Raw genomic sequence first — 27,357 nt, 5'->3', positions numbered from 1 at the left:
GGGGGGGGGGAGTCCGATGCGCGGCAAAGTTTACACCCGCTGCGCTTACAGTGGCGCGCAGCAACCCGTTCTGGAATACTTCCTGCGAGGGCATCGCTGCGGATTGAAAGAGGCCGTGCAGGCGCCCCGCCCCGCCCCGCACCCCGCCGAGCAAGCAAAGCCAGCCCAAGATGTGCGCGGACTTTATATATACGTCGTGGTGTCATTTCCGGGGCGGGGCGCGGGCGCGGTGCCAGCAGGCTGGTTTCGAACGACAGTGTGTCTCCCTCGCACTCGCCGGCCGTTGCGTGCGAGTGCGAGAGAGACAGTAGCGCACTGCCCGGAACCAGCCAGCAGGCCACCGCACGCGGCCTCGGTCAGACAGTGTCCCCAGGCATGGTCTCCAGCAGAGTGGACTGACTCCGAACGTCGCTTATTTCGTCGCTCTGTCTCTCTCGCACTCGTGGGGCGGGCCCTGCGGGTGCGAGAGAGACAGAGCGACCAGCCGACTCCTCGGAATCACTCGGCAGGGCGTCCCCTCGGCGGCCCGGGCAGTTTTCACTCCGCCCGAGAAGGGTTATGGTGGCGACGTGCCCCCGGTACGCCCTGGAACGCCCTGGAACGCCCTGGAACGCCCTGGAACGCCCTGGTGTCGACCTGGCGCAGGCTATCGCGACTTCTGCCTGATTGGAGGACTGCTGCGAACACCGGGCCGGCGTGGGCGAGGTCGTGGGCGGCCGACTGTCCTGTCCGCCTGCCGGTGCGAACGCCCGAACGCCCGAACGAACGCCCGAACGGTAACGAGAGAGGGGTGCCAAACTTTGCGGCCCGACTGTTTAAGGGTGGTGGCCCGGAAATATGATAGCACTTGAGTTGAGAACTCACTTATTCTGGTGAATGCTTCCTCCTCGTCCGACGTGGCGCGGGGCGGGGCGCGGCGGGGGCGGCCCCAGCGGGGCCCTCGGCCAGGCCGGACGAGTTTCACTTTCAGTGTACTATCGGTGGGGGGGAAGGGCGGCCGTCGTCGCGGGCGCGACCGCAGGAAGCAAAGCGCGACGTCGCGGGAATTGAAAATGGAAATTACTGGCTGCGCTGCACTGGAGGTCGCTTCACTTCAATTCGTGTTGTTTGTTTCTTTTCCGCAGTGTCGCACAAGTTCGGCTACGGCCTGATGGACGCGGCGGCCATGGTCACCATGGCGGAGACCTGGACCGCCGTGCCGCCGCAGCACATCTGCAAGAGCCAGGAGATGACGGAGGAACGGTAAGCCAACGTCTCGAGCAATGTTTTCAATGACCCACTTCTCTCGGGCGTGATCGCTGCTCTCAGTCGCACCGCTTCCAACATGGATGCAAACGAGAGAATCGGATGTCACACCAGAAGTTCCCTAATGCGAGTGGTCAAGGCCGCTGCTGCCGCTGAAACATGGGACCTGACTTTGTTTGTTTGTTTTCCAGGCCGATAGACGCTGCCAAGGGAGCGCTGCTGGAGATGCAAGTGGACGTGAACGGATGCAGGGGCACTGCGAATGAGGTGAGTGGGGCGAGGGAGGGGAGGAGGAGGGAGAGGGGGACGAGGGAGAGGGGGTGGGGGTGGCCGTTGCGTTCGCTTCTTGCCCGGCCACGCCACTGGCAGCCAATGGCCACTTCGCCCGTTCCGCTGCGTTACGGTGCACAAGTCGCCGCTAAAAAGCGACCTAACTTGCGCAAATTGTGGCGTAACTCGGCTAGATCCGCGATCGAGATACGCCGTGGCCGGGGGAAAAGGGGGGGGGGGTGCAACTCGGCCAGTGTGCAACACACACTCGGTCCGGGGCCTTCTTGGACGCCATATCCGCCGCTGGATCAATACTTATTGCGTTCACGAGTGTCATTTTTTTTGGTCACTCGTAGATGTGTGTGTGTGTGTGTGAGAGCGCGACACGAGCTTTCCATTCAATGTTTATGCCCCGGCACAGTCATTCGGCGCTGCGCAACTTTTCCCGTAAAGTGCGGCCAGAATTTCGGGTACTGACATGACGACGGAGTGCCTCTCGTGTAAACTTTCCCCTGATAATGTACCTCCGCCTCCCGTGCGCGGTCGCGTTTTATTTCGCAATTTTATGGCCCGTCTATTTGCGGTTCGGACGCACGAGTGGCGAGTTTTGTGACAAGGCGGCCGGCCCGGCCGGGCACAGCAGCGGGTTCTTCCCAGGGGTGCTTTTAGCTGTGCCAGGCACGCCACTGTAGGGCCGCCCCGTTCGTTCTAGCGGAGGTGCTGCACGGCGGAAAGGTCAAAAATGCCGGTAAACAAAAAAAAATATACTGAAGCGCTGCTGTTTATCACTGCGACGGCTGCGCGTTTGAATTTCCCGCGTTCCACACATTATCATCATTGCTTTTGTGAAATTTTTAGAGTAAATTTGGCAATTAGAGTCCGGCCAAGTCACGTACGTCACGGCCGGGCTTTTACCATCGCAACGGCTAGCCGCCGCGTGCTCCCACGGTGTAACGACCTCTCTCTGTCTCTCTTTTGTCTGTTGTTCTCTCTCTTTCTCTTCCGTCGCGACCATCGGAACCCCCGCCCGCCGCCCCCGCAACCCCGTCGCGTGTGCCAGTTGTCTGGCCGGGTTCGGGGGCGGCGTGGGGGGCGGCGGGGGCCCAGGGGCTGCACCTGAGCCCGGTGCGGCTCGGCTCGGCAATTTGCAATTATGTCAGAAGCCCATTACAAAAGTAGGTTGCAGCTCCACCCGCCGGGACCAACTTCTGAGTGCGTCGCGCGAAAACGACTTTCGCGCACAAGGCGCGGGCTAGGCGCGGGCTGCACGATTGCGGGCGAATCGACGAAACGGCAGAGGCTTTGTGTGGGGCGCCGCGGCCCCCGCAAGCGACCCCAAAGGGGCCCCCCAGGGGGCGTCTTCCTCAAGGCGGGGCCGCCGAGTGGGTCAAGATTTAAACGGCACCGCTAAGGACATAGCTCTCTGCAGCCTTAAATTTTGTGCTGCTCCGGAATCCGAACAAGACATACGCTGTTTTGTCCGCAAAACGACATTTCCTTTGTTTTCTCTTTTCGACCGTTTCCGGTCGGTTTGACCGTTGTGCCTAGATCCCAACCACCCGCCAGCCAACCACCTGCAGGCTGCGGCTCGGCCAGGGAGGCTGGAGGAGGCCGGGCTGGCGACACCCTGCACACTGTAACACCGCCACTGCCATAACTTAGCGGCAGGTAGGCCTTCGAGGAGGAAAGGGGCCTGCTGGCGGGCGCGCCGCCCCCGGGGGCCCACTGGGGGCCCACTTGTGCCCCACTGGAAGGGGAGGCGATGCCTCGCTGGGCCCCGGCCTGGCCGAGGGCCTGGCTCTGCCCGGCCCAGCCGGCCGAGAAGGCCTCTTGTTTCAAGAGCCAATCAAGCAATAACAGGCGCAAACAAAGGGGGGAAGACCTGTCTTATTGGCGGCTCTTTGTTATGTCGAGCGTGCGTGGCACTGCGCGCTTCCTTTGACGGCCATACCGCGCCAGTTCATCGAGGCTCCTTGGGAGGCCACCGCCCGCCGTTTCCACTCCGATGAGAAATCAATACTTCGAGCGTCTTTTGACGGTTATTAAAATCAGCTTGTTGACATTAAACGGCTTTTTTTTTTTTTTGAAAAATTGCGTCAGGCATGCGTGTGTCAGTCGATGCCATGCCGTGGGCTCAGGGAAGGGCTTCGGCCCTGCATACTGATTCCGAGAGTTGCTCTGTCTCTCTCGCACCTAAAGGGGGCGCTCATGAGTGCGAGAGAGACAGAGCGACCTGTCTCGGAATCAGTCTGCTGCGGCTCGGTCGCGCGCCCTTTCCCGCCTTCCTCTTTTCAACCCGCACTGCAAAAGAGGAGGAGGAGGGGGCAAAAAGAAGTGCAAATCTTAATGGCTATGACACCGTGGACAAAGTGCTTTCACGGAAGGAAGGAGTATGTAAGGGGATGGAGGAGGAAAGAGAGAGATGATGATGGACCGACGAGACGGACTGGGGGTGGGGGGGGGGGGCGTCAAACGGTGGCGGGGTGTGGCTTCTTGTCGACAGCGCCGCGCCGGGCTGTGCCCCGTGGCGCCGTGGGTCGTGGCGAGGAGGCTTCATTTTAATTTCCAAGGCAAAAAGATAAAGCGGTCCAGGACAGCGACTCGGCTCCCGTCTTCCCTGCTGCTTCGGAGCCTCCTCCAAGCTGTGCGGGAGGTGAAAAAAAAATAAAAGAATGCTGAGGTCCAACTTAAACGTTTTGTAGGTTCAGGCCCTGCTAGACTGCTCGTGTTCCGCGAGATGGCGGAATCGGTTGAGCATTTTGTCCGCGGGGCCCTTTCGAATTGGAGTTTGACAAAACGGAGAACAAGTTGTGGTTGCCCGCTCCGCGCTCCGCCCGCGCTACGTCCGCCAAGCGATTTTCCCAAACAACTCTTCTTCCTCTTGCCGCTCCATTTTCATCCCTCTTCTTTCCCCGTCGCTGCGCCCCCTTCGGTCCCCACCTCACCCGCTGCAGCTTAGCTTCCGGCCCTGCATCTTGATTGTGTAAAACCCCAAATTGCGTTTTGTCCTCGAAAATTCCGGCGGCGGCGTGGCGGCACCGCGAAGCCGGGGGAGGGGCGGGTTTCTCTGTCTCTCTCGCACTCACGAGGCGTCCCGCAGGGGTGCGAGAGAGATGGAGCGACTTCAAAACCCGTTCGTGACGACGACGCGCGAGCTAAAGCTGTCCGGTGCCCAGGCCTACGACTCCGGTGGCCCCCACCCCTTTTCGGTTGTTTTCCTGTTCCGCCAAGACTGTCCGCGCAACAGACGCCGCTGGAGCCGTTTTAGGGAAGGGAGGGGAAGGAAGACCCGCCTCGCCGTGAAAAACTCTTGCCGGAGACGCTTCCAGGTTAATTACGCCCTGTTCCGGCGCGGCGCGGCGCGGCCCCGGATACCGGAAGCACGCTTTGTCACCGCATCCGGGGTGGACAGACTTCGCGTGTGAAACGGAGCCACGCGGCGCCTCGCGGAATCTGGGCCGGAAGGCAGCTGGTACTCTTTAAAACGAGTCTCGAATCGAACACGGAATAGCACAGTGGGCAAGAAGACCGGTGACGGCGGTCAAAATTCCGGACGCGTTTCGAGCTCCAGAGTCGCTGGGTCACACGTTCTGTTCGAATCCCATTTAACGACTCTGGAGCTCAAAACGCGTCTTGAGTTTTGGCCGCCGTACGTCACCGGTTCTCTTGCAGTGGCCGGTCGGCGGACAGTCCCACGACGCGGTCCCGGATGGGCTCGGGGATGCCGATTATTCCCCGAAGAGATCAACGTCGCCGTGTTTGGGGTCGGCCCGCCGAGTTGGACTATCATTTACAATCACGAAGTGGCCTTGTCGGGATGCAGTTCGCAGTGTGTCCCCAGGGCGCGTCCCCGGGGGCGTCCTGCTCTGCAGCGCGGCTAGGGTTGCCGACCGGCACTGCGGCTTGCGGCTGCTTGCGGTCGCCGCGGCTGCAGGTGAACAGCGCGGAGCAGCGCGCCGGGTGGCAACTGTAGGGTAGGGTTGACGTCCGACCCTGAATGGAGCGGGAACGGGGGGTGCGACGCACAACTTCGGCCGACCACAAGGGCACAATGTATTCACCCCGGAGGCGCGGCTGGCCGGCCCGACCAGGCAGCCAGGCAGGCAGCCCGAGCTGGCAGGCAGCCCGCTGCCTTTCTGTGATGTATACAGTAGTTTAGTTGGAGCGTGCGAAAGCCTAAAGGTGGTCACTGTGCCGGGGTCAAATGTCGCCGTGGACGTGCGTGTGTGTGTGAGTTTGTGTATGAAAGTAAAGTAAATCTCAGCGGAAGTCGGTGGGCGTCCCGGTGGCGGCCTTGGGGCTGAGGCCGAGACTGTCAAACAATGGCTCTGTGTGGGTTAAAACAATACCGCCATTGTCTGTTCAAAATGGTGCTGGGGGGTATTGAACCCGAGACCACTACGTCGTCCTCCTGGCAGTCCTCCATTATCGCACACGGGGCGGAAAGGGACTGGCGTCCCCCTCCTCTGTCCGTCTCCAGCAGTCTCGACGGTCTCGACCCGCCGGGGCCGGGCTTCGAATCCGGTCTCGAGATATGCGGCAATTGCAGGTTGATTAATGTCTGTCTGTCTGTCTGTCCGCTCGCCGCAGATCCGGCACCTGGAGCATGTGCAGGCGCGCGTGACGCTGCGGTACTCGCCGCGCGGCGCGCTGCGCATCACGCTCACGTCCCCGATGGGCACCACGTCGGTGCTGCTCACGGAGCGGCCGCTCGACACCGAGTCCTCCAACCTGGACGACTGGGCCTTCCTGTCGGTGCACTTCTGGGGAGAGCGCGCCGACGGCCGCTGGACGCTGCGCGTGTCCAACCAGGGCAAGGAGGCCGCCAAGCAGAACGGTGAGTGGCACTTGCAGTGGACACGACGAGGTCGAGGACGACGATGACGATGAAGTCGAACAGTCATCGGCGGCGGCGGCGGTTCAACACGAAACTCATGTTCTTTTCCTGTGGTGTTCCAGGCGTCGTCAAGAAGTGGCAGCTGGTGCTGTACGGCACGGCCACGGACCCGCTCTACACGTCGTCCAACAGCACGGAGGCCGGCGCTGGCGGCGCGGGCGGGCTGTCCGTCGTAGAGCTGGTGCCACTCGACGGCGGTGGCGGCGCGGCGGACGCCGGCTACCACGTCGGCGACAAGCCCGCCCCGCCCCTGCCCGCCTCCATGCGACCCCTCATCCTGCACGACTGCGACCACGAGTGCCTGGAGTCGGCGGGCTGCTACGGCAAGGGACCCACCGCGTGCCTCGCGTGCCGCCACTACAAGCTGGACAAGTGAGTGTCGAAAACCGGTAGCAAAACGAGGTGGGGGTATGAAAGCAGGAATGTGAGCACTCAGGTGAAGTCCGAATCAAAGCAACGGGTTTTCTTCCCGGCCTAGCGGGGGCGTCGTCCGCCGAGTCCCTAGCTGTTTATCGGAGTATTGAATGGGAGTCCTTATCTGCATAACTCGATATCTGGCTCATCTCACTGTCGCCTCGACCGGCGCGGAGGCGACGCCCCAAGTTCCGAAGCACCAAAGCACGGAGGCGCTGCCCCGCCCGGGCCGTCCGGCCAGCAACACCGGTCGGTTCGGTTCCATTATGGCCAGGAAGCAGACACCAGATCGGTAATAAATGATGAGGAGGACGAGGGACTGACTTATCGAGAACGACAGGACGTAAAGTTTTATTGGACGAGTCGAGTGGAGACGGGGCGGGCGGCTCCATGATCGACACCCTCCAGTGAATCCCCCCCCCCCCTTTCCCCCTTTTTCCGGTGCAGCGACGACACGGACCGCCATACGAATCGCAATAATTATTTTACGGCGCGTGGCCGAGCTTGCCGCGGCCAATCTGAAAAGCGATATGAAACAGCACACGCGAAGTGGCGGCGAAGCAGGACAATAAGAATTCATACCGTGCCGCGGGGATAAACCACCGCGCTATCCCCCTCTCTCTCGCACCCCCGCGGGGCCCCGCCACTGGCGGCGCGACCCCCCTCCCCCTCGAGCAACTACCGCCACCGACTCGGAACTCTAAAAGTAGATAACTGCATGCAGATTAACGCTACGGACGTTTATGGCATCGGAATCAGCAAGTTCAACGAACTTGTGTGCCAAGATATGCCCCTACGTGTTGTGGTCGTGCTCGCGGGCCGCGGGTTCGAATACCGCCGGCGGCACAGTCGTTTTTTTTTCTGGCTCTTCTTTTACAAACCTTTTGGGCGCGGGGGAAAAATGTAGTAGGTTTTCTCCTCCGAGTGGGCCGGCCTGCGGGCTGCCTTGTAATTTGGGGGCAGCCTTTCCCCTTCTTTCTCCTTTTCCTTTACGATTGTGATTCTGAACGTCACTTCACGGCCGGATCGCGTGCGGCGCGCGCGCATTGCATCGCACCAATTTCCAGGGGATATTTCGACCGCGCGCTGCGGATTTCCCGTCAGTGGTGTTGTGATGGTCTTTCGTCTCGAAAACGCGGAGCGAAACCCTTTCGCTTTCGTTATTTCTTTATTTCCGCCGCCCTCGGCGAAAGGAAGGGCATCCGACCGGATCGGAAGAACCGGTGACGAAAATAACCGACGCGTTTTCGTGTCCGCGCTGCGTTTGCCTGCGATGCCGAGCGGGGCTAGTCCTTTTCGCTCCGCACAGTGGGCCAGAAGACCGGTGGAGGCGGCCGAAACTCTAGACGCGTTTTGAGCTCCAGAGTCGCTAAATGGGACTCGAACGGGACGTGTGACCCCACCAATGGACTGCTCTCCGAACGAGGAATCCATCGGTGGGGTCACACGTTTGGTTCGGGTCCTGGTTAACGACTCTGGAGCTCAAAACACGTCTTGGGTTTTGGCCGCCCCCGCCGGTCTTCTGGCCCACTGTGCTCCGCCCGCCTCGGCCTCGCCTCCCTGACCACCGTACTACTGTACACTGTGGGACGTGCGTGCCGGCGCACCATCCACTCCAAAGAGGATTGCCGTTTTGAGCTCTTTGCGAAATTGTTAAGTAGGCCCCATGTGCGATATTAAGATATTATTATTCAGTGGGCTGTGGGGCTGTGGGGGCGGGGTGGGGGTGGGGGTGGGGGGCGTCGCCGTGCCACGCCGGGGACCGGGTCGGCCCGCAGAGGTACTAATTTGGAGCCGGAATGGTGGCCAGGCAGCGCCATGCAGGAGGGACACACTGCATGCCACGGCCAAAAGCTTCGCAGCTGCTTTAGAGTGAGAGGAAGAAATTCACGCTTCTTTATTGTGTCTTTTTCCCCAAACCTGATCCAAAAATTAATTTTTGAAAAACGTTTAATTTTTTTCAAAATTTACTTAAAAACTAACAAATTATTGTCCGATATGAAACGAATCAAAAATTTGAAATTGTTAAATCTAAAGCTTTCCAAAAATTATTCAAATTTCAAAAATAAAATTCATGAAAAGAAATTACACGTTTTACTTTAAAAGAAACTATTTTTCTTTCCGGAACCGATTGGACCCGACGCCCGACGTCCCCAAATTTGCACAGCGCAACACTGATTTGATTGGTGGTCGTGCTGCGTGCGCTGCGTGCCGGTGGCGGGACAGGCGGGCTTGTCGCGCAGCCTTTCCCTTGGACCCCTCTTTGGCGAGCAAAGAAAATGAGAAACCCGGGAGTGGAGGACGCACGCCGCTCGTTCGCCTCTCCTTAGAGGCGGGCAAGGGCAGCTTTGGCGCCGCGGAGGAGTCGGCGCCGCGGCCTCGCTGGAAGGGCGTATCTCTGCGGACGGAGGGTGGCGGTTGCGTGGTCTCTCTCTCTCTCTCTCTCTCTCTCTCTCTCTCTCTCTCTCTCTCTCTCTCTGAAGCAGCCCGCTCGCTGACCCGGCCTGGCCGCGGTGGCACCATTTCGTATCGGTTTCACCATGGTTCAGTTCGACCACGGCGGCGCCTGCACCCGATACTCCAATTGTTGTTCGCCTGAAAGCCCCGCCTGCTCTCTCTCTCTCTCTCTCTCTCTCTCTCTCTCTCTCTCTCTCTCTCTCTCTCTCTCTCGCACCGATGCGTCCGGCCGGTTGTGAGTGAAGTGAGTGAGCGAGCGAGAGTGCGAGGGAGAAAGAGACGAAGATGGCGGCGGTGCAGTGGCTAGCAGTGGAGGGGCCGGCCCGCCGTGATTGGCACGGGGCACGCAAATGATACACTACACCACCGGCAGGCCGCCCTTCACGCCTCGGGGCCCGGAGCAGAGGGCGTGGCGCGGCGTGGCGTGGCGTGGCGTGGCGTGGCGTGGCGCGGCGCGGGGCTAAGGATCCATTTTCGGCTCGGGGTAATTCCACCCCCCCGGAATGACCGGGTGGTAATGTAATGTTGCTGCGTCTGCTTAACGGACATTTCTCGGGCGAGCGCGGCGTGCGGCATGTCAGCGGAAATTGAACAGCAAACTAAAGTGCCAAAAAAAACGAAAACAAAAGAGGTTTTTTTTTTAGAAAAACCAACCGGTGTCACATTCTGTTCGCTTCACAAAAAAAATATTCTCAAGTGAGATTTACATTTAATCTCACCGAACATTTAAAAAAAAATTACCCCTATTTCGTTTTGTTTCGGTACGGTGTAAGATGGCCTGTTGCCTTTGCAGTGTGTGTATCGGGTGAAGCCGATGAAATAGCCACTCGTGCATTGAACCTGGCCGGAGCTTCGGCCGCTTCGCCACCCACACAGACAGCGGTCTAAGTGGTCCCCGTGCAGCCATTGGTCCGTCCCCCACCCCCTCGCCGGTCCGTGCCTTTGTCCCACACATCATTCAGCCGACTCCATTTACATCAGCTGCTCGACGCGTTGGACGCCCTCGATCACCCTCTAAAGAGAAAAGAGAGAGAGAGAGGGGGGGGAGGCTTCATAAAACTAAAGGTATTACTCGCGATGAGCAATTGTGGGATTTATCGGTGGAGGCGTGGATGATGGCAGCGGGAGATGGAATTACGCGATGATCGCTGTGACGACGCCGTTCCCTCTTAACAACGGAAGGCTGGAGGCACACTGCAAAAAAGTAAAAAGAAAATCTTTGAACCAAGATAGTCTACTTCTACTTGTGTGTGGTACGCTTGTGGAGGAAAACCCGGACGCCGGAGAAAGCAACGGCGCTGGAGTCGATGGTGCTCCAGCCCTAATGGGTCCCACCCCACTTTTCTGGCAGTGTCGGATCACCTGGCCGGCCGGCCGAGGGCTGGAAAAAGGGGGGGGGCGAGGGCCTGCGGCGAGGCCCCAGGCCCCGGGCCTAGGGTTGAAAATGCCCGGAAAGTTTCCGGAAACATTGGAAAAAAACAGTGTTTTTTTCCGTTTTTTTCCCGGCCGCGGAAAAATTGGAAAGATCAGCCTGAAAAGTAGGCAAAAGTCGGGCATTTCGCCTGAAGTAGGCTAAAGCATACCTTTAACCCTACTGTGAACACGATTCTCAGTGCCTCACTACGTGACCCTGATAATGACTCCTTCTCGTGCGTTTTTGAGCTTGCTGTGTGTTAATCTCGGGTTGCCAGTATAGGTAAAGGTTAGAAAATGCTCAAACGTGCGTAGGTTTCATGTTCATGGCTTAAAAACTAATTTTTCCTATTTTTCCTTTTTTTCCAAATTTTCTGGGTTTTTTTCCAACTTTTCCGGTTTTTTTCCGACCCTTTGAAAGTTTCCGGAAAATTTGCATCTCTACCCGGGCCCCGCCGCTGAAAGGCGAGGCAGCACCCCGAGGCCGAGGCCGAGGCCGAGGCCGGGGTGGGGCCCAGGCCGAGGCCCGGGCCGGGCCGGGCGGCGCAGAGACAGCCCCAGGCAGCCCCAGGGCTGCAGTGCACAGCGCGGTGCCGAGTTTCGTGATACGCGATACCCCTGCCTGCCTGCGCCTGCCCGCCTGCCTGGCCCGGTGGGCGCTCTGCCAATAATATATTTCGTTTCGGCGCGGGGGAGAGACAGAGAGGTGGGTGACTGAGTGTGTGCGAGCAGGACGACGATGGTCGCCACGCGACGCGGCTAAGGTTTCAGCAACACTTCGCTTGCACCGCGCCGAGCCGGCCTGCTCCGCTGGGGCCCGCCTGCCTGCGGCTCCGTGGGGACTGTTTCACCAAGAGGGTCGCCCCGCCCCGCCCCGCCCCGCCCCGCCCCCCCCGCCCCGCCCCGCCCCGCCCGCCAGGCACGTCCCTCCGCGGCAAACCGCGACGCCCCCGCGGTACACGGCGCCACACTGCAAAGCCTCGAGGAAAAGGACGGCGACACCGTATTCACGGTGTGGCGGCCAGCGGACTGCACCGTGCTCGTCGCTCTGTCTCTCTCGCACCTGTACGGAACACCCCACGAGTGCGAGAGGGACAGAGCGACGAGTCTCGGAATCAGAGCGCAGGCATCACTACTTGATTGGAGGCGGGTGCTGCGCGTTGCGCCGACAACTTGTCTGCCTGAGTTGCTGATGAAGCGTGATGAAGGTGTGCAGAGGAACCCGAGGAACCGTCCTGCTGAGTGTGGGCTGGGCGAGCGGACGGGGCCCTAGCCGGGCAGGCAGACGGACGGACAGACAGACAAACAGTCAGACTGGAGGAGAAACCTGCACCTACCGCTTCACTGCGCAGAGAGTAATGCTGCCCATGCCCTTGAACACGTTAGCACTGTGTGTGTGAGTGCGCGCGCGGGTGTATGTATGTGTGTGTGTGTATGTATGTATGAATGCCCCCGTTGTTGCGTCCAAGTGCATCCGACTGCACGCAACCAATCAGCGGCCGGTTCGTTCTCCGTTCCGCCAGCGCCACGTCAACGAGGGCCAATCAGAGCTCCCCGTCGTCCTCCTCCCGCAGCCGCTGCACGCCATGCACTCGACGCACGCCGCCGTCCTCGTCGTCTGCCTGCCGCGAGGCGCACACAACGCGACGAGGAATCGAGACTCGCAAACACAAAGGGAAACTCCAAGTCAATCAGCGAGCCAGCCGTGGAGGCTCTAGACACCGCCGAGCGCCGCCGAGTGCAGTCCTGTGTACTTCTTCTTTTTTCTGGGGACGGCGGGTGGGGGTTGGGGGGCTGAAACTGCTCCCGTGTCGCTCCGACGCAGGCGGGGAACACAGGCAGCGAAGATCAAAAGTGCAATCGGCATGTGTGCGCTCGCTGCCGCTGCCTCTCTCTCTCTCTCTCTCTCTCTCTCTCTCTCTCTCTCTCTCTCTCTCTCTCTCTCTCTCTCTCTCTCTCTCTCCCTCCGCGTGCGGCAGTCGGAGGGCGTGCAGTGCAGTGTAAGACACCTCGACGGGGCCCTTGCCAAGGGCGAGCCGAGGGCTGTAGGGCTGTCCTGCTGACGGCGAAACCTCCCTTCGGCCGGCCGTCCACCGGCCGAGCGATTCAGAGCAGTCCTTTCGTCGCTCTGTCTCTCTCGCACTCATGGCGCTCTCCGTAAGGGTGCGAGAGAGACAGCCGTAACCTTCCGCCTCACCTCCACCCCCTTCCTTTACTTGCCCAAAGACTTTCCCCTCCAAGAAAAATCCCGGCTTTCCAAATTCCACCGTGCTGCATTTAATGTAAGCCGAATAACCATTTGACTAACCACATCGTGTAAAAACTCAGATGTCCGCGTGAAAAGATAATTTTTTCCTCACTGCTTACGGCTTACGGCCGGCCGCTCGCTCTCGTCCTTTCTTCCGTTCCGACTTAAAGACTGCCGCCCCTTAATTTCACAAACTTTATAATCCGCCGGGGTCTTTCCGCTCCCTTCCCCAACATGCATTATGAAAAGAAAAAGGCGTTCGCACTGGCCTCGCCGTCGGGGCAATGTGGGACAATGTGTGCCTTTTCGGCCGGGTCGTGCTCGCCGAGGCTGGCCGACGATGCTCGCCATGGCCGAGGCACCGTTAGTCGATGTTTTATGTTTTTATTCGCGCCTCAATAGTGAGCCCATAAAAATTCCGAGCCTTTTGTGCACCGGCCGGCATGTACGCTACTCCCCCCCCCCCCAACCCTCTCTCTCTTGTTCTCTCTCCCTCTCGGCGGCCATTTTCTTTAACGCTTCCTTGCCCGCGCTGCAACGACGCTACCTGCACCCGAATATTCATCGCGGAGGTGGAACTACACCAGTTGCGCTGTCGCGTCCCCCCTCTCTCTCTCTTTCTATCTCGCTCTCCTCCCCAAACAGCCGCGGGCAACTTGCGGTGGAAGTTACAGTCTCTCACTATCGACTTTTTCGTTTCTTGACTAAACGGAGAAAAAACAATAGGGGCCGCCGCTGGCGCTTGGAGCGCCAAGCGCAATTGCAGGTTGGGGACTAAAGTAACGTGACAGAGGAATTCGCTGCAGGCTGGGAGGACACTCGCTTGTGGCCAGCATGTGTGACTCGATGAAGGATTTCATGATCAGACCGAACATAAAAGAGTGGTTTAGTTAATTGTCTGCTTTGCAAAGGAGCAAATTTTGTCATTTTTGGTACCTTTGTTCTGTCCACAGCGCGTGCGTCTCGCGGTGCCCGCCGCGCAGCTACCTCTCCAAGGACGCGTCCTGCCTGCCGTGCCACGAGTCCTGCGAGACCTGCGCGGGACCGGGCCAGGACTCGTGCCTGTCGTGCGCGCCCGCGCACCTCCGCGTCACGGACCTGGCAGTGTGCCTGCAGCAGTGCCCCGACGGCTACTTCGAAGGTGAGTGTGTCGCTGGGGGAAAAAAGTTCGAAGTCGGCGAAATTTCGCTCGTGTGACCCCACCAATGGATTCCTCGTCCGGAGAGTAATCCATTGGTGGGGTCACACGCTCGGTTCGAGTCCCATTTGGCGACTCTGGAGCTCCAAACGCGTGTGGAATTTTGGCCGCTCTCACCGGTCTTCTGGCCCACTGTGCTAGCGGATAGCGTGCTCACTGCACCGTGCTGCCCGCGCCCGTTTTCCTGTTGCCGCGTCCGACTCATCAAAACCGGAAGTTCCAAGCGCGTTTCCGCAGCGCCCTTGGCTCTTCAATGTCAAACAAAATGTTTGCATTTTTGTTAAAGTTATTTTTTCTGCCGGCAGACTCGGAGCGCGGCCTGTGCATCCCCTGCGCCTCCAACTGCGTGTCCTGCTCCGACCAGCCCGACCGCTGCACCTTCTGCGCAGAGCGACTCCTCATGCACGACTCGCGCTGCTTCGCCGCCTGCCCGCCGGGGACCTTCAACATCAGCCTCGACAGGTGAGTCGAGCCTCGAGTTACCAAAAAAACAAATCAAGGACGGCAAAATGAAGCGACTAGATTGTGGGCAGCGATTTTTTTCTTTTTTTTTTGGAAGAGCCTCTGCGGTGTCGGTGCGTCTTGAGGTTTACCCACTTTGCCCCGCGTCATCGTCGCCTTTCCTTCGAGTCGCTTGACTGGCGCCACGGCCCCTCCTCCTTCTGGTGTACTTTGTGGCGGCTGAGGTCCTTTACTCTGCAGCCACGTGGTCTCACACACACACACACACCACTCTCTTCCAGCAGACATCGACGCGTCCGCTTCCTTTATTTTTCCAAGCGGTTTGAAAGCTGCTGCTTCAGGAACACCTCACACACACACACACACACACACACACACACACGCACACAGCGACTCAGCAGTGGTTTTTTTTCTCCGGCACCTCGGGGTTTTACACCCTCGCCCCGCGTTCGCCGCGTGCGGCTTGGTGTGCGGCGGCCCCGGTGACATCGGCAACGCGTCACATCAGGACGGCAACATCGGCTCATTCTGCGTGCGTGTGTGTGAGTGTGTGTGTGTGTGTGTGTGTGTGTGTGTGTGTGTTGTGTGTGTGTGTGTGTGTGTGTGTGTGTGTGTGCGTGTGCGTGCGTGTGTGTGCGACGAGGGCCGCACCCCTACTCTGTCCTGATGCGCGCCGCTCGTAGCCTCTCGGAAGTGGGAACACATTTTATAGTCGGCAATGAAATCCGTCCGCTGGCTCCGCTGGCTCCGCTGGTGCGGTGCGCGGTGCCGCTTGCGCGCGCCTCGCCTGCCGCCCCGCCGGGGCTGGCAGACAGGCGGCCTGGCGGGCTGGCAGGCACGGCCTCCACCTACCGCGGGAAATTCAAATCACAGGACTACTTTGCGGCTCCTCGCCAAACTCACGACATAAAGTCCCCCAGGGAGAGCCGCCGCCAGCGAGGCCGCCAGCACGGCGCAGCACGCCACATCGCGACGCCGGGCGGGGCGGGGCGGGGCGGGGCGGGGCTGGGCGGGGCGGGGCGGGGCGCGGCGAGAAACCGTGACGGGGATGGTCTCGTCGGGTCTCGTCCTGCTTCTGAGCTACCGCCACCACCCTTTACCCCCCTCCCCCCGTTTCTGCTTCCGCCCCTCCTGCCCCTCGTCACTCTCACTGTATAATGGGGCCTCCTGGCGGGGCGGGGCGGGGCGGAAGAGGCGCCGGGGGCCCCACAAGGCCCAGCCAGCCGCTGCCGCGCTCCGCTCCGCAGGCTTCCCAGGCTTGCGATTCGCGAAATCACGCCAATTCAGTCCGTTTGCAATCGCACACGCATTCACCGCCCCGGCGCGCCGCCTCGCCTCGCCTTCCCAGCCACCTTGCCTAGGCTGCAGCCGGCAGTGTGTGTTCCAACAAGAATGCGGCTCGCAGCGTGTGTGGGGAGAGAGAGGGGGGGGGGGGTGGGGGGGGTTCACCAGCGGGTTCTATCCCTTCCCCCTACGTGGTCAACGTCGCTACTTTTGCCATTGAAACTCTTCGGCGTGGCAGAGAGGCGCGGTGGCGGACTCGTAGACACACAGAACAATCTTCCACATGTTGATCCCCCCACGTCGCTTTTGCCTGTTCGCTGCTGTTCGCGCGGAATGCCGATTGCCGCCGCTTGCCGCGTTGTGACTGCTGGGTGTGTGTGAGTAGGGGGGGGGGGGGGGGGGGGGGGGTCAGCCTCTTCCGAATTCAAACCGGATGCAAGTATGGTATGGCCGGACGCGTGCCTTCAATGAAACTGGAAAGTGGAGGAGAGAGAACAATTTCTCTTTTTTTTTTCGGGAACAAGAAGTGGGAAGGTTGAGCGCGACGTTTCTCGCGCTGCAGCGGTCTGCCTTCCGATTAGTTTGGTTCCCGCGAACAGGGACGGAGGAGCGTGGGCGGACGGGGGAACATGCATGGGGCGCTGCAGCGGGGCGAGGGTCGGCCGGAGGGCCGGCGACCTACATCGCGAGATGAGCCGGTGGATGTCTGAGGGCACGAGGCCGCGTGGGGCACCGCCGCCCCGCCACCACATCCACACCTCGGCCAGCCCTCCCCATCCCCCCCCCTTTCCATCGGGAGACAAAAGGCCGGTAGAGAGAAGAGCCCGTCCCGAACAAACGTCCTGCGGCCTGCTCAAGTGGGGGCGGGGGCGGCGTGGGGTCGCGCCGGGGGGGGGGGGGGGGGGGGCAACACTTGAAATATTCAGGTCGAACGGGAGAGCCTGCATCTGTCTGACCACCGCACACCGTGGGCTTGAGGGCCGAGGGGTGAAGTGGAGGCCGGAGGGACTGGGGGCAGGGGGCAGGGCCACCACACCACAAAGCGCTCCAAATCTGCTGGCCTGCGGGCCGCCCCGCCCCGCCCCGCCCGCCTGAAGGAACCCGCTGCGTTCTCCCCCCACCCCTTCCCCCCGCGCCAACGCCTCTGCCAATCGGCCGGCACCAATCATACGGTAAGCCCGGCGGGGGGCCGGTCGGAAGCTTTCATCAGCAGACTGATTCCGAGAGTCGTCGCTCTGTCTCTCTCGCACTCACGGCGCGTCCCGTGTTGGTGCGAGAGAGACAGAGCGACGAAAACGACTCTGGCCTTGGCCTGCCTTGCCCGGCCTCGGCGTCTGGAAGAAATTTGGCCAGCGAGCCAAGGACACGCCCCGGGCCGCCGGGCCGCCTCGCGAGGCCTGCGCGCCGCGCCTGCGTTGTATGACCGCATAACAGCCAACGGCGAGGCCCGGCCCGGCCCGGCCGGAAGGATGTGTGTCGCGTCGTCACCACCCGCTTGCTAAAGGCCCGCCGTATAGGCCGGGGACTAGGCCGGGGCACCAGGCCAGGTCGGCAACGCACTTTGCGGTGTGTCGGAGGCAACGGCGCACGAGGGAAGGACAGCGGTCCTTAGCTAGCTAGACGGAATTTTTTGGGGCGGGTGCTTTTTGTGTTGCATTTTTTAGCAGAGTGACTGGCAAGCAAAGCTGTACGAGCACAGCAAAACTCGCTGCCGTGAGGTGCGTTAGTGGAGGCATTCCCACAGTGTAGATGCCGCGTCGTTCTCAAAGTTGCATGGATATGAGGGGGGGAGCGGGGCGGGGCGGGGCGGAGCGGGCTTGCGGGGGGCCTTTATGCATGATAAAAGTGCGGCGGGCATAAACAACCCGGCCATCCCGCTCCGTCCCGCGGCAGAGCCGTCCCTTCATGCGATTTGGCGCCATGTGCATACCTGCGTCCGTGCCACGCCGCGCCACGCAACGCCCTTGCAAGCCGTGCCTCTATGCCGGCAGTAGCCATTGCTTGTGTCTGCTTCTACCTGCTTTACGGGGCGAATGCAAAAATCTGGCTGGGGCGGCACCGCGTGGTGCATTTCTGTGCCCCGGGAGAGTATGTGTGTGTGGCGAGCGAGGGGGCAGAGAGAGAGAGAGAGAGAGAAGAAAGGAGGCAGAACGAAGCTTGACAGAGAGGCACGTGGACGGGAAGTGGCGACTCTCCTTTTCAAAACTCATATAGTGTATACCTCGCCCGCTCCACGTGTTATTCGGAGCGCGCAGCGCAGCAAAGTCCGCTTCTATATAAGTAATCCACGCACAGGTGCAGACGGTCGGACAGACAGACAGACAGACAGACATGAAGGCAGACGGGCATAACTGAAACGCAAGCGTAGCAGTGGGTGGGGAGGCGGGAAGTAACCGTAGGCCAGAGCACTCTCGAAACCTTGCAAACTATATTTTAAGCCTTACAAAAATAAACTTGAATATTTTTTTTTCATTTTTTTCTACAATTATACCTAAGCTTTGTGAAGAAAATAAATGAAAAATTCTTATTGTAACGAACTAAATAGTCCTACCTTAAAAACACGTAAGTTTGAAAAAAAGAAAAATTGTTGTAGTTAGATGCATTGTCTTCGTGGAGCATGAAACACTTAGCGAGAATTTGAGAGTGCACCTGCCGGTGAGCTGCCATGCCCCCTCCGACGCGGGCGGGTGAAGGCACAGGAAACACGCCGCGTGCCGCCGCGCGTGGCACGTGAAGCGGGGCGTACCTAGGGCCGGCCAGACAGTCGGAAAAACGGGCGGGGTGGAGACGCGGGGCTCCAGGCGCGGGGCTGGTCCACGGGGCGACCTAGGGGGAGACAGTGAGAGAGCGCCCCGGGCGCGGTGGGTGGCCTGACGCGGGGGCCCCAGCCGTTTCACCGCCGGTGCCGTGGCGTGCGTACCTAGGGCCGGCCGACAGTCGGAAAAACCACTTTGCTTATTCGCGGGGCTACGGCGCGGGGCACTGACGACACCCAACGGCACTAGACAGCGACACACGGGCGGGGTGAGACGCAAATCTCCAGCGCGGGAATGAAGGGGGATGAGGAGCGGCAGAGTGGAAAAAGGCGAGGTGGGCGCCGGGCCCCCTCGGACTCCAGCGCGCTGCCATGCAGCGGGAGGCACACGCTGCCGCCGGCGCGTGCCCTGCCCGTGGGCCCCCGGCCGTCCCGGCCTGCCTGCTGCTGGCTGTGGCCGGCCCGCGGCCCGCCGCCGCCTGGCCTGGCGATTTCGATGAGGGTTCATACGCGCTGCCTGGCACACACACACACACCACGCACAACTAACACACACACGCGCGGTGAAACATTCGCTGCAAATCTTGCACCCCGGAAGAAAAAGAAGAGGAAGGAGGAGGAGGAGAAGGTGAAAAAGCGAGCTTCGATTGGTGCGCCGCCGGCCGCTCGGACTGGCAGCGCGCCTGCCATGCAGCGGGCAGGCAACACGCTCGACACGCCTGCGACGCTTTGCCTACCTCGCAGGCGCCTCCCCGGCCCGGGGTGCCCCGGCCCGTGCCTCCCGGCTGCCGGCGTGGAGTGGCCGGCAGGGGGCGGTGCCGCCGCCGTGGCGGGGGGAGGGGGAGGGAGGGGGAGTGGAGACACTCGTGGAAAGGCTGCGGAAATGGCTGAGCGGCGGGGGGCCATCCTCATCCCATTTCAGGCCGTGCCATCGCCCCAGTCTCCGTCCGTAAAGTTTTGAATTTCCACTCGTCTTCCTCCTCCCCACCTGCCCCCCCCCCGCCCCCGCCCCGCCCCGCCCCGCCCCAGCGGGCTGGCCGGCGCCCCTCCGCCGCCACAGAGGCTCTTAAGTTGACGAAATTCCGCATTTTAGGGCGTCTGCATCCTCGCGCGGCGCGCGCTGGGAACGACGACGGTGGAGGCGGCCAAAACTCTAGACGCGTTTTGAGCTCCAGAGTCGCTAAGCAGGACTCGAACCGACCGTGTGACCCCACCAATGGATTCCTCGTTCGGAGAGCAGTCCATTGGTGGGGTCACACGCTCGGTTCGAGTCCTGTTTAGCGGCTCTGGAGCTCAAAACGCGTGCTGCATTTTCGACCGCCTCCGGCTCACTGTGCGATGAACGCTGAACGCCTTGTTGCAGGTGCCAGGAGTGCCACTCGTCCTGCGACACGTGCGCGGGCCCCGACGAGACGCAGTGCATCTCGTGCCCGGCGGGCCGCTACTTCCTGTCCGGGACGTGCCTGCGCGGCTGCCCCGAGGGCTGGCACCCCGACAAGCACGCCCAGGAGTGCGCGGCGTGCGCCCTGGGCTGCACGCTCTGCACCAACTCGGGCTGCCTGGTGTGCGCGCAGGGCTGGGTGCTGGGCCCCGAGGGCCGCTGCAGCCGCGAGGGCTCGGGCCGCTGCAAGGACGGTGAGTACAAAACCAAAGCGTCGCAAATTTTTTTAGGGGTTCCCACGAACCCCTATTGTCCGAGGTCCGTAGATTCTCCCCCCCCCCCCTCTCCGATTTTCAAATAAACAACTCTAAACTATTTCAACCATGAAAAAAACGAAAATTCCAATTTTTTTCGAAAATTCATCGTGGAAATTTTCCGTAAACGCGAAAAACATAAATTTGCAACAATCGAAAACGAGAACCGTTAATGATATGAAAAAATGGTTCAAATAAAAAATGTGCCACTCCTCAAAACTAAACCTCCTGGCTCATCAAAGTAACAAGAAATCGTATATGTTCTGACCAAATGGTCAAAACATGAAAAAAAATCTCCATGGCAACGGCATGGTCCCATCGTACCACCCGTCAAAATTTAAAGTCGCCCATTTTTAAAAAATCTAAACGCCGTGAAATTTGAAAATGCTAATGCTAACACATTGCACGGTGTCTCAACGTTGGAACATCTTTAAAGTCTGTCACTACTAAAAAGTTCGTAGCAGAAACGACGCATCAAATTAATTTTCGTGGGTTGGCACCAATATGCTTCCCGTCTGCGCCCTTTCGAAAATCGCGAGGCTGAAAGAACGAACAGGCGCCCATTGAAACTGCCCCTCCATTGTTGCTGAGGTTGGATTGTTTGGCATGCTCTCAAAGGCTGCGGTTGTCTTGTCATGTTTTCCTCGATTTTCAACCAGTTATGGAAACGGGAACACCGTGCAATGCGATTAGCATTGGAATTTTTTTTCGATGCGGCGACTCGTAAATTTGCCAAAGTAGTTTCTTTGTGGTTGTTTCTTTGTGGTCAACATCATTGGTAAAGTCATACAATTTTCTGCGCAGAGCTTAATAATTTTTTTTTTTGTTTATTATTTTTTGTACGGGTATTAAGAACTGTTGTTTCTAATAAATATTATTTTATGAATTTTTTGTAGTGTTTTTTTTTGTTTTACGGGCAGTTTAGCCCTTTTTTTTGTTTTGACACGGGATAACTGAGAAGTTTTTCACCACGGTTCGACTCCTCCTCCCCTTGCATTGACTTTGTCGCGGTGGTCGCTCTGCGCGGTGCGACGCGGTGCGACGCGGGCCGTGTTTCGGTCCAACTAAACTTCCAACTCATTGCGCCCCGCCTTCTGCTCCACGGCGGGGAGCACGGTGACGGACTGGTGGCGCGCAAAACAGGTTTACCAACAGACAAAAGCAGTGTCGGTGACACCGCCGCCCCGCGTCGTCATGGCAACGCCGGCAACGCGACGTGGGGGCGCGACACTGTAGTAACCGGAGAACTATGGCAGCGAGAAGGGGAGACGCAAAGGCCCGGCCGAAGCAGAATGTGCTGGCGTGGGCGTTGTGGGCCATATGCGTGTAGTTTGCTGTGTGTGTGTGTGAGGGTGGGTGAGTGAGTGTGTGTGACCACTACTGCCCTTTTGAGCAAGCACTAGGCGCAAGGTCGCTAGAGCGGGGGGGTTGGTGTACAGAATAAAGGGACCCGCCCCCCGTTTCGCAAAGAGTTTACCATACGGCCCGACCGGGAGGAGGGGGGGGGGGCTCCTCGACTATCCGTTTCATAAATCTGTGCTGAACGTTGGCGGCGATGGGATAGGACGGCTAGCACGACCTGACGCCGCCATTTTCGCACCCTGTTTTCCCACAGTGTAGGCACGCCTGTCGTTGCTAGGCAGGCCCGTCACTCAGTTTGTCTACCTTTCAGGGGGTGCAGTGCAGCCGCGGCTCTGCTGCTCTTTTTCTTTTACGTCGATGACGTGAAAAATAGATTTAAAAAAAAAAAAAAAACTGTTCTTGCTGTCGTTCTTAAAAAGACCTGGTGCGGAGGATTCGGTTGGGGCAGGTTGTGTATTACGCTCAAGTTGAGTCGACGATGGGTTTCCGAGGAAAAGAAAAGGGGATTCGCCTGGAAATGAAAGGAGCGACGGGGAAAAAAGGAGCGTGAGACAAAAGTGGGTGTGGGACGGGAAAAGGGTGGGGGGAACAGGACACGGGGATATTACTTGTGTGGTAACATGCTTCAGTCTGCTGCTCACAGAACGTGGGATATGAGCTGTCTCGAAAGGAAATGTGTGTGGGTGTGCGTGCGTGGGTGTGCGCGTGTGTCGCGGTGGGGCGGAGCGGGGGAGTCGAATTCAGAGGTTCGGGTGGAGTTCCATAGCGATAGCTTTTCCGCCGGGTACGTGGAAACGGATCGAAATGAATGCCGATGCTGTCCGATTGTCAATATTATTTTTGACTCGGGAAACAAATGTCGGTTCTCCGCGCGGCGCGTCTTCTCGCTGTTGCACCCTGACCCCTCGGGGAATAAATAACAAAAAGGGCTCATCCCAGTTTCCATTTTGTTCAACATTTTATTTCTTTTTTTTTATCAGTGTAGCGTTGATTTCTCGCTCTACGCCCAGCTTATTTATGTGTCCCCCGTCATGCTTTCATATTTCACGGGCGGGATGCCCAGGCCGACGTCGAGGGGGAGGGGGGATTGGGAGACAGCCACCCTGCCATCGACACACTCGCAACATACATAACGTGAAACATTGCAGCGCGCGTCGCAAAAGCCAGACCAATTTTAGAGGAATTTTGCAAAAGAATGAAACGGAGGGTACAGCTCGAGGTCCTTTTCTCGCAGATGCGATTCCTGGATCGCACAGTATTGATGTTGAAAACAACGAGTGTTCCGTGGAACCCCCATTCGTAGAGCGGAGCCCAAAACGACCTCACGATTCCGGTTTACTCGCTGGTTTTCCCTTTATTTATGACACTCCACCTGGGTAAACCAAGAAAGAACGCCCAATGAAGACACTCCACCGCCGCCCCTTGCAGCACCCTGCGGTACGTGCCTGCGAGGTACGCCCTAGTGTTAACGCCGATGTTTTGATTGGTTTTGTGGCGAGGCGCGCTGACAGGACCGCCTCGGCGGAGGACGCAGTACACACAGCGACGCGCGCACACAGCTGTGCCCGGGGATATTTTACCCGGCGACCGAAATTGATTTCGGAGCGCGCGCGGTCGTTACGTCTGCGTGTGATTGCCGGCCAGGCGGTCCGACGAACCAACCGCCCATCGATAGTGAGGAAGCGATCACTTTTCCTCTTGACCTCCGCATTGCTCGACCAAAAACAACAACAACAACAACAACAACAACAAACAATGGTGTCAGGAGTGCCGCATACGGCATATTGAAGCGGCACTCGAACAACGGACTGCAATGGCACCGCACGTGCGTACCACACCACACGGTTTTGTAAAAGCACGGCCATGAGTGAGCTCACGAAGAGCTAGAAAAACTTGGTTTCAATTAATCGGAGTAAAACCACATCCAAAATTCAGGATTTAAAAAAAAAGATGCAGCAGATTTTTTTTTTGCGTTTACAAGAAGAGGCTCGCAACAATTTAAGTGAGCGGTGTAAAATATTTTCTAGCGCTTCGCTGTGTGAGGCAAAGCAACCGCCATCGTGGCTGTCAGTAAACAGGCGGTGACGTGCGGAAAAACTCAGACAAAGACCACCAGGAGGGCGCGTGGCGGCGCGTGGCGACCGGACGGGGCAGGGGGGGGGGGGGGGGGGGGGGGGCACCCCGCCTGGAAGGCGGCAAGGGTGCAAAACTTAAACAAATGGCCGAATGGGGGGACACTGTGCCTCCTGCGGACTGGAAGGGCGCCTGGAACGCTGGAGCACTGGAAAAGGAGCGTGGCGGTAAACAATGTCCCGACGCTTAGTTAATGAAATTAAAGGCTAGCGGCAACTCGACGTAATCAAGAAAGTGGCCTGGCCTGCATCCATCAAAAGACCATCGGGAGGACGGCCGCTTCCCCTCCCATTTGCATCTTCCGCTCCTTCCAGTGCCGCGCCTTCTAGTGCCGCTCCCATGACAAACGCATTCCTCGCCGGCACGGCCAGACCGTCGCGTTTCGCCATTTTTGAAGGCTGTTGTTGTGGGGCCGTTGATTGGAGCGGAGGCGGCCCGCTCTTCGGTCGGCGACTTCCCCGGTCGCGAATCCGAATAACTTCCCCGCTCCAGCGGACGGCTGGAATTCGTCTGCTTCTCCGTCCACTGGGATGGCCTGCTTTGGTGCTAATTTGAGTTTCCGCCTCGCTGGCTTTGGTCTTGGGGACTCCATAGGCTCCAGCGTTCCTTGAGTGTCACCTGCTGGCCCTGGCGGGCAGGCCGGCCCGGCTGGCACTCTGGAACTGGTGGCCCGCAGGCTGGCAGGGGGGGTCGTGCGGTCAGTCTGTGTCCCTGAGAGTAGAAGAGCGGGCTTAAGGGGGTTAAAGGGCATGTTTAGCTTTGAGCCCAAAGATCTGGCCAGGAGGGCCAGGTGGGGTCCAGCCCGTGGGCACGCCGGCCAGTCCACTGCGAGTCCGCCGCCGCACCGACGACCCCTAGATCAAAGGCGTGCGGTTCGGACGCTTGACACACAGGTGTATCGAGTTAGGCCCTCTGTCAACCCCCTCGTCAAAGAGGCTCTCTCTTACGCCCTTAGCCCTCCATCCGGCGAAGGACCGCGAGGCCTGCCTCACCACTGCGTGGCCAGCCCGCGTCTGATTGGACACCTGGTCCGGCCGCCGATCGGATATCATCGGATATCTGTCCCTGCCCATTAGGACGCATGTGGCCCTGGCCTGGGCGGGGTGGGGCTGCGGTCGTTGGGGGGCGCCTGCCGCAACTCATTTAGCGGAGGCGTTTTGCCATTTCCATGCGCAAGTGGCGGGCCTGGCGGGCCTGGCGGGCCTGGTGTGAGACTGACGCCTCGGGTCCGGCGGCACGGCCCGGCCATGCCCGCCATGGCGTGCCCTCGCCCTCGGGTCCCCGAGGGTGCGGTCCCCGCCGTCCCGGCCGTCCCCGCCGTCCCCGCCGGTCCCCGTCAGCCTGCGGACCACGCTTTGTGCGGAAAGGCGGAAAGGGGGGGGGGGGTTCAAGATTACCGCCCTGCCTGCGCCGAAGGCCCGGCAAGGGAAAGGGCCGCACCGAACCCGATCAAATCCGGCCGAAAATTAGCGCCGGATCGGGGAGGGGGCAATCAATCCACGGCTCAAAATTACCGCTCCAGAATGGAATCATTTTTGGCTGAGCGATAGCGAAGCCCATGCCGTGTTTGGGCGCACCAAAAAGTGACTGGTCGTGAGTCTGTCTGTCCGTCTGTGAGTCTGTAGCGTACACGCTCACGTTTCTCAGCAACTACAACACCAATTGTTCCCAAATTTCGTATTGAACATCTCCAAAGTGTCCCACAGGGGGAGTTTATCTTAGATCAACAATTATCATCGTTTGAAATATTCAAAACATCGTTTTGAACTAGGTTATTAGCGTTGTTTGGTTGGTAGCAGTGTGTGGCTTACCAATTTCTCATACCGGCTGCCGCGCTTCCAAGCCGTCTGCAAGACAGGACGGTACTTATGCAAATAAACAAACTGAAGAGCAAAGGGGCTCTCAAATAGGTTCTGAGTTCGTTTTTTAACATTCTAGAATGATTAAAACCCTTCCGGAGTGTCAACAGAGGAAAATACGAAAACTGAAAGTGAGAATGGTTTGCGTGTTTCGTGCCCCTCTCCCCCCTCCCTCGTCACAGGGGAATCTTCCTGCAGGTCAGTGCACTGTGAGTGTAGTTGTGGACTGAAAATAGAATGTTTTCTTTGCCTGTTACTTTGTGTGTATCTACTGATTTTATTTTCTCTGATACCATCCTTATTTTTAAATTTATTTTTAAATTCCATAGAAAATCAAATTAGGTAAATGCATGAATAACTTCTGTTGAAATTAGAAGACAAGTTACATGTCTTTGTTTGACTCGGGAAATGACATCCTATTTTAATGCTGCAACCTAACATAAATATTCTTGTACTAGCATCTATTGATTAAAAGAATCCACATATGGATGTGTATTTTTAATGCTAATAAATTTTGAATTGATATTGGATTCAATGAGACGATTCAGATTGTGAGCGGTGAGTGACTTGGTAATTGGATTTAATGAGACGATTCTTTTCACTTCACCAAAGTTTGTGTCCGATAACTGGAACTTAGTATTGGTAATAGTTTAAATGTGGCTCTCCGAACAAAAGCCCAATGCCTAATGTTAATCCTGTACTGTCATCTTTTACTCCAAAGATAAACTACCACAAGACATGAATAAGATAATGGCGTATTGAGCAAAAAGTGGCCTCTGCATTGGACTTCATGAGACAATTCACTGAATTGGACAAAACTTGGTCTCCGTCTTATGCTTCAGATCAGCCTGCCCTAAACTGATTCACTTAATAAAACCTATGATTACATATTCCAGTCTATATTGTTTAATTCACTGGTTTAAAATGAAAGAATGACAAAAGGCTACTCAAATATAACTAATAAATTTGTAAATTCATTAGTTTGAAGAAACAGATATATCGAGTAGTGACTCAAGCAGACGATTAGCCAATTAAGCGATTCAATGGAATGTTACTCGACTGAGGAATCGCATTGGTTTCGCATTAGGGTGACGACATGGGGTGATCCATGAACCCAGACCCATACTCTATCCGTTATTAATCAATTCAATATCAATATTTTTCAATTGAATCTCACATTAATTCTTGCAGTTTTTGGAGTGCCAATCATGAAAATCACTTTCATTTCTACTCCAGACTTATAGTTTCATCTCAAATTAGCTCATTTTTGACCAAACTTTTCAGGTCGAGTTTTATATTGTTTCCTGCAGTCTTGGGTGTGCTGAACTCAAAAATGACTTCCAAATTTTTCCCAGATTCACACTTTACCTAATTTTGACAAAATTTTGACCAAAATTTTTGAGTTGAGTTTGATGTTGATCTCAGTAGTTTTTTGTGTCCTGATAACGAAAATCACTTCCATTTCGACTCCAGACTTATATTTTCATCCCAAATTAGGTCATTTTGGACCAAAATTTTCAAGTCGAGTTTTATATTGTTTCCTGCAGTTTCTGGTGTGCTGAACTCAAAAATGACTTCCAAATTTTTCCCAGACTCACGCTTTACCTAATTTTGACCAAATTTGGACCAAAATTTTTGAATCGAGTTTGACGTTGATCCTAACAG

At 57.8% G+C, this 27,357-nt stretch overlaps 1 protein-coding gene across 1 annotated transcript in view; it reads left to right on the top strand.

Annotated features, from left to right (window-relative positions):
• LOC117644727 (furin-like protease 2) overlaps nucleotides 1-27,357 on the top strand; it is a 102,145-nt gene that overhangs the window by 62,158 nt on the left and 12,630 nt on the right. The window contains exons 11-17 of the mRNA XM_034384341.1: nucleotides 1,125-1,242; nucleotides 1,437-1,512; nucleotides 6,106-6,352; nucleotides 6,475-6,784; nucleotides 13,898-14,085; nucleotides 14,448-14,604; nucleotides 20,007-20,278. Of these exons, the coding sequence (XP_034240232.1) occupies nucleotides 1,125-1,242; nucleotides 1,437-1,512; nucleotides 6,106-6,352; nucleotides 6,475-6,784; nucleotides 13,898-14,085; nucleotides 14,448-14,604; nucleotides 20,007-20,278 (1,368 nt within the window). The remainder of the gene's footprint in view (nucleotides 1-1,124; nucleotides 1,243-1,436; nucleotides 1,513-6,105; nucleotides 6,353-6,474; nucleotides 6,785-13,897; nucleotides 14,086-14,447; nucleotides 14,605-20,006; nucleotides 20,279-27,357) is intronic.

The sequence above is a fragment of the Thrips palmi genome, unplaced genomic scaffold, assembly GCF_012932325.1.
Source record: "Thrips palmi isolate BJ-2018 unplaced genomic scaffold, TpBJ-2018v1 HiC_scaffold_18, whole genome shotgun sequence".
NCBI lineage: Eukaryota > Metazoa > Arthropoda > Insecta > Thysanoptera > Thripidae > Thrips > Thrips palmi.
This window is presented reverse-complemented; position numbering and strand designations above follow the sequence as displayed.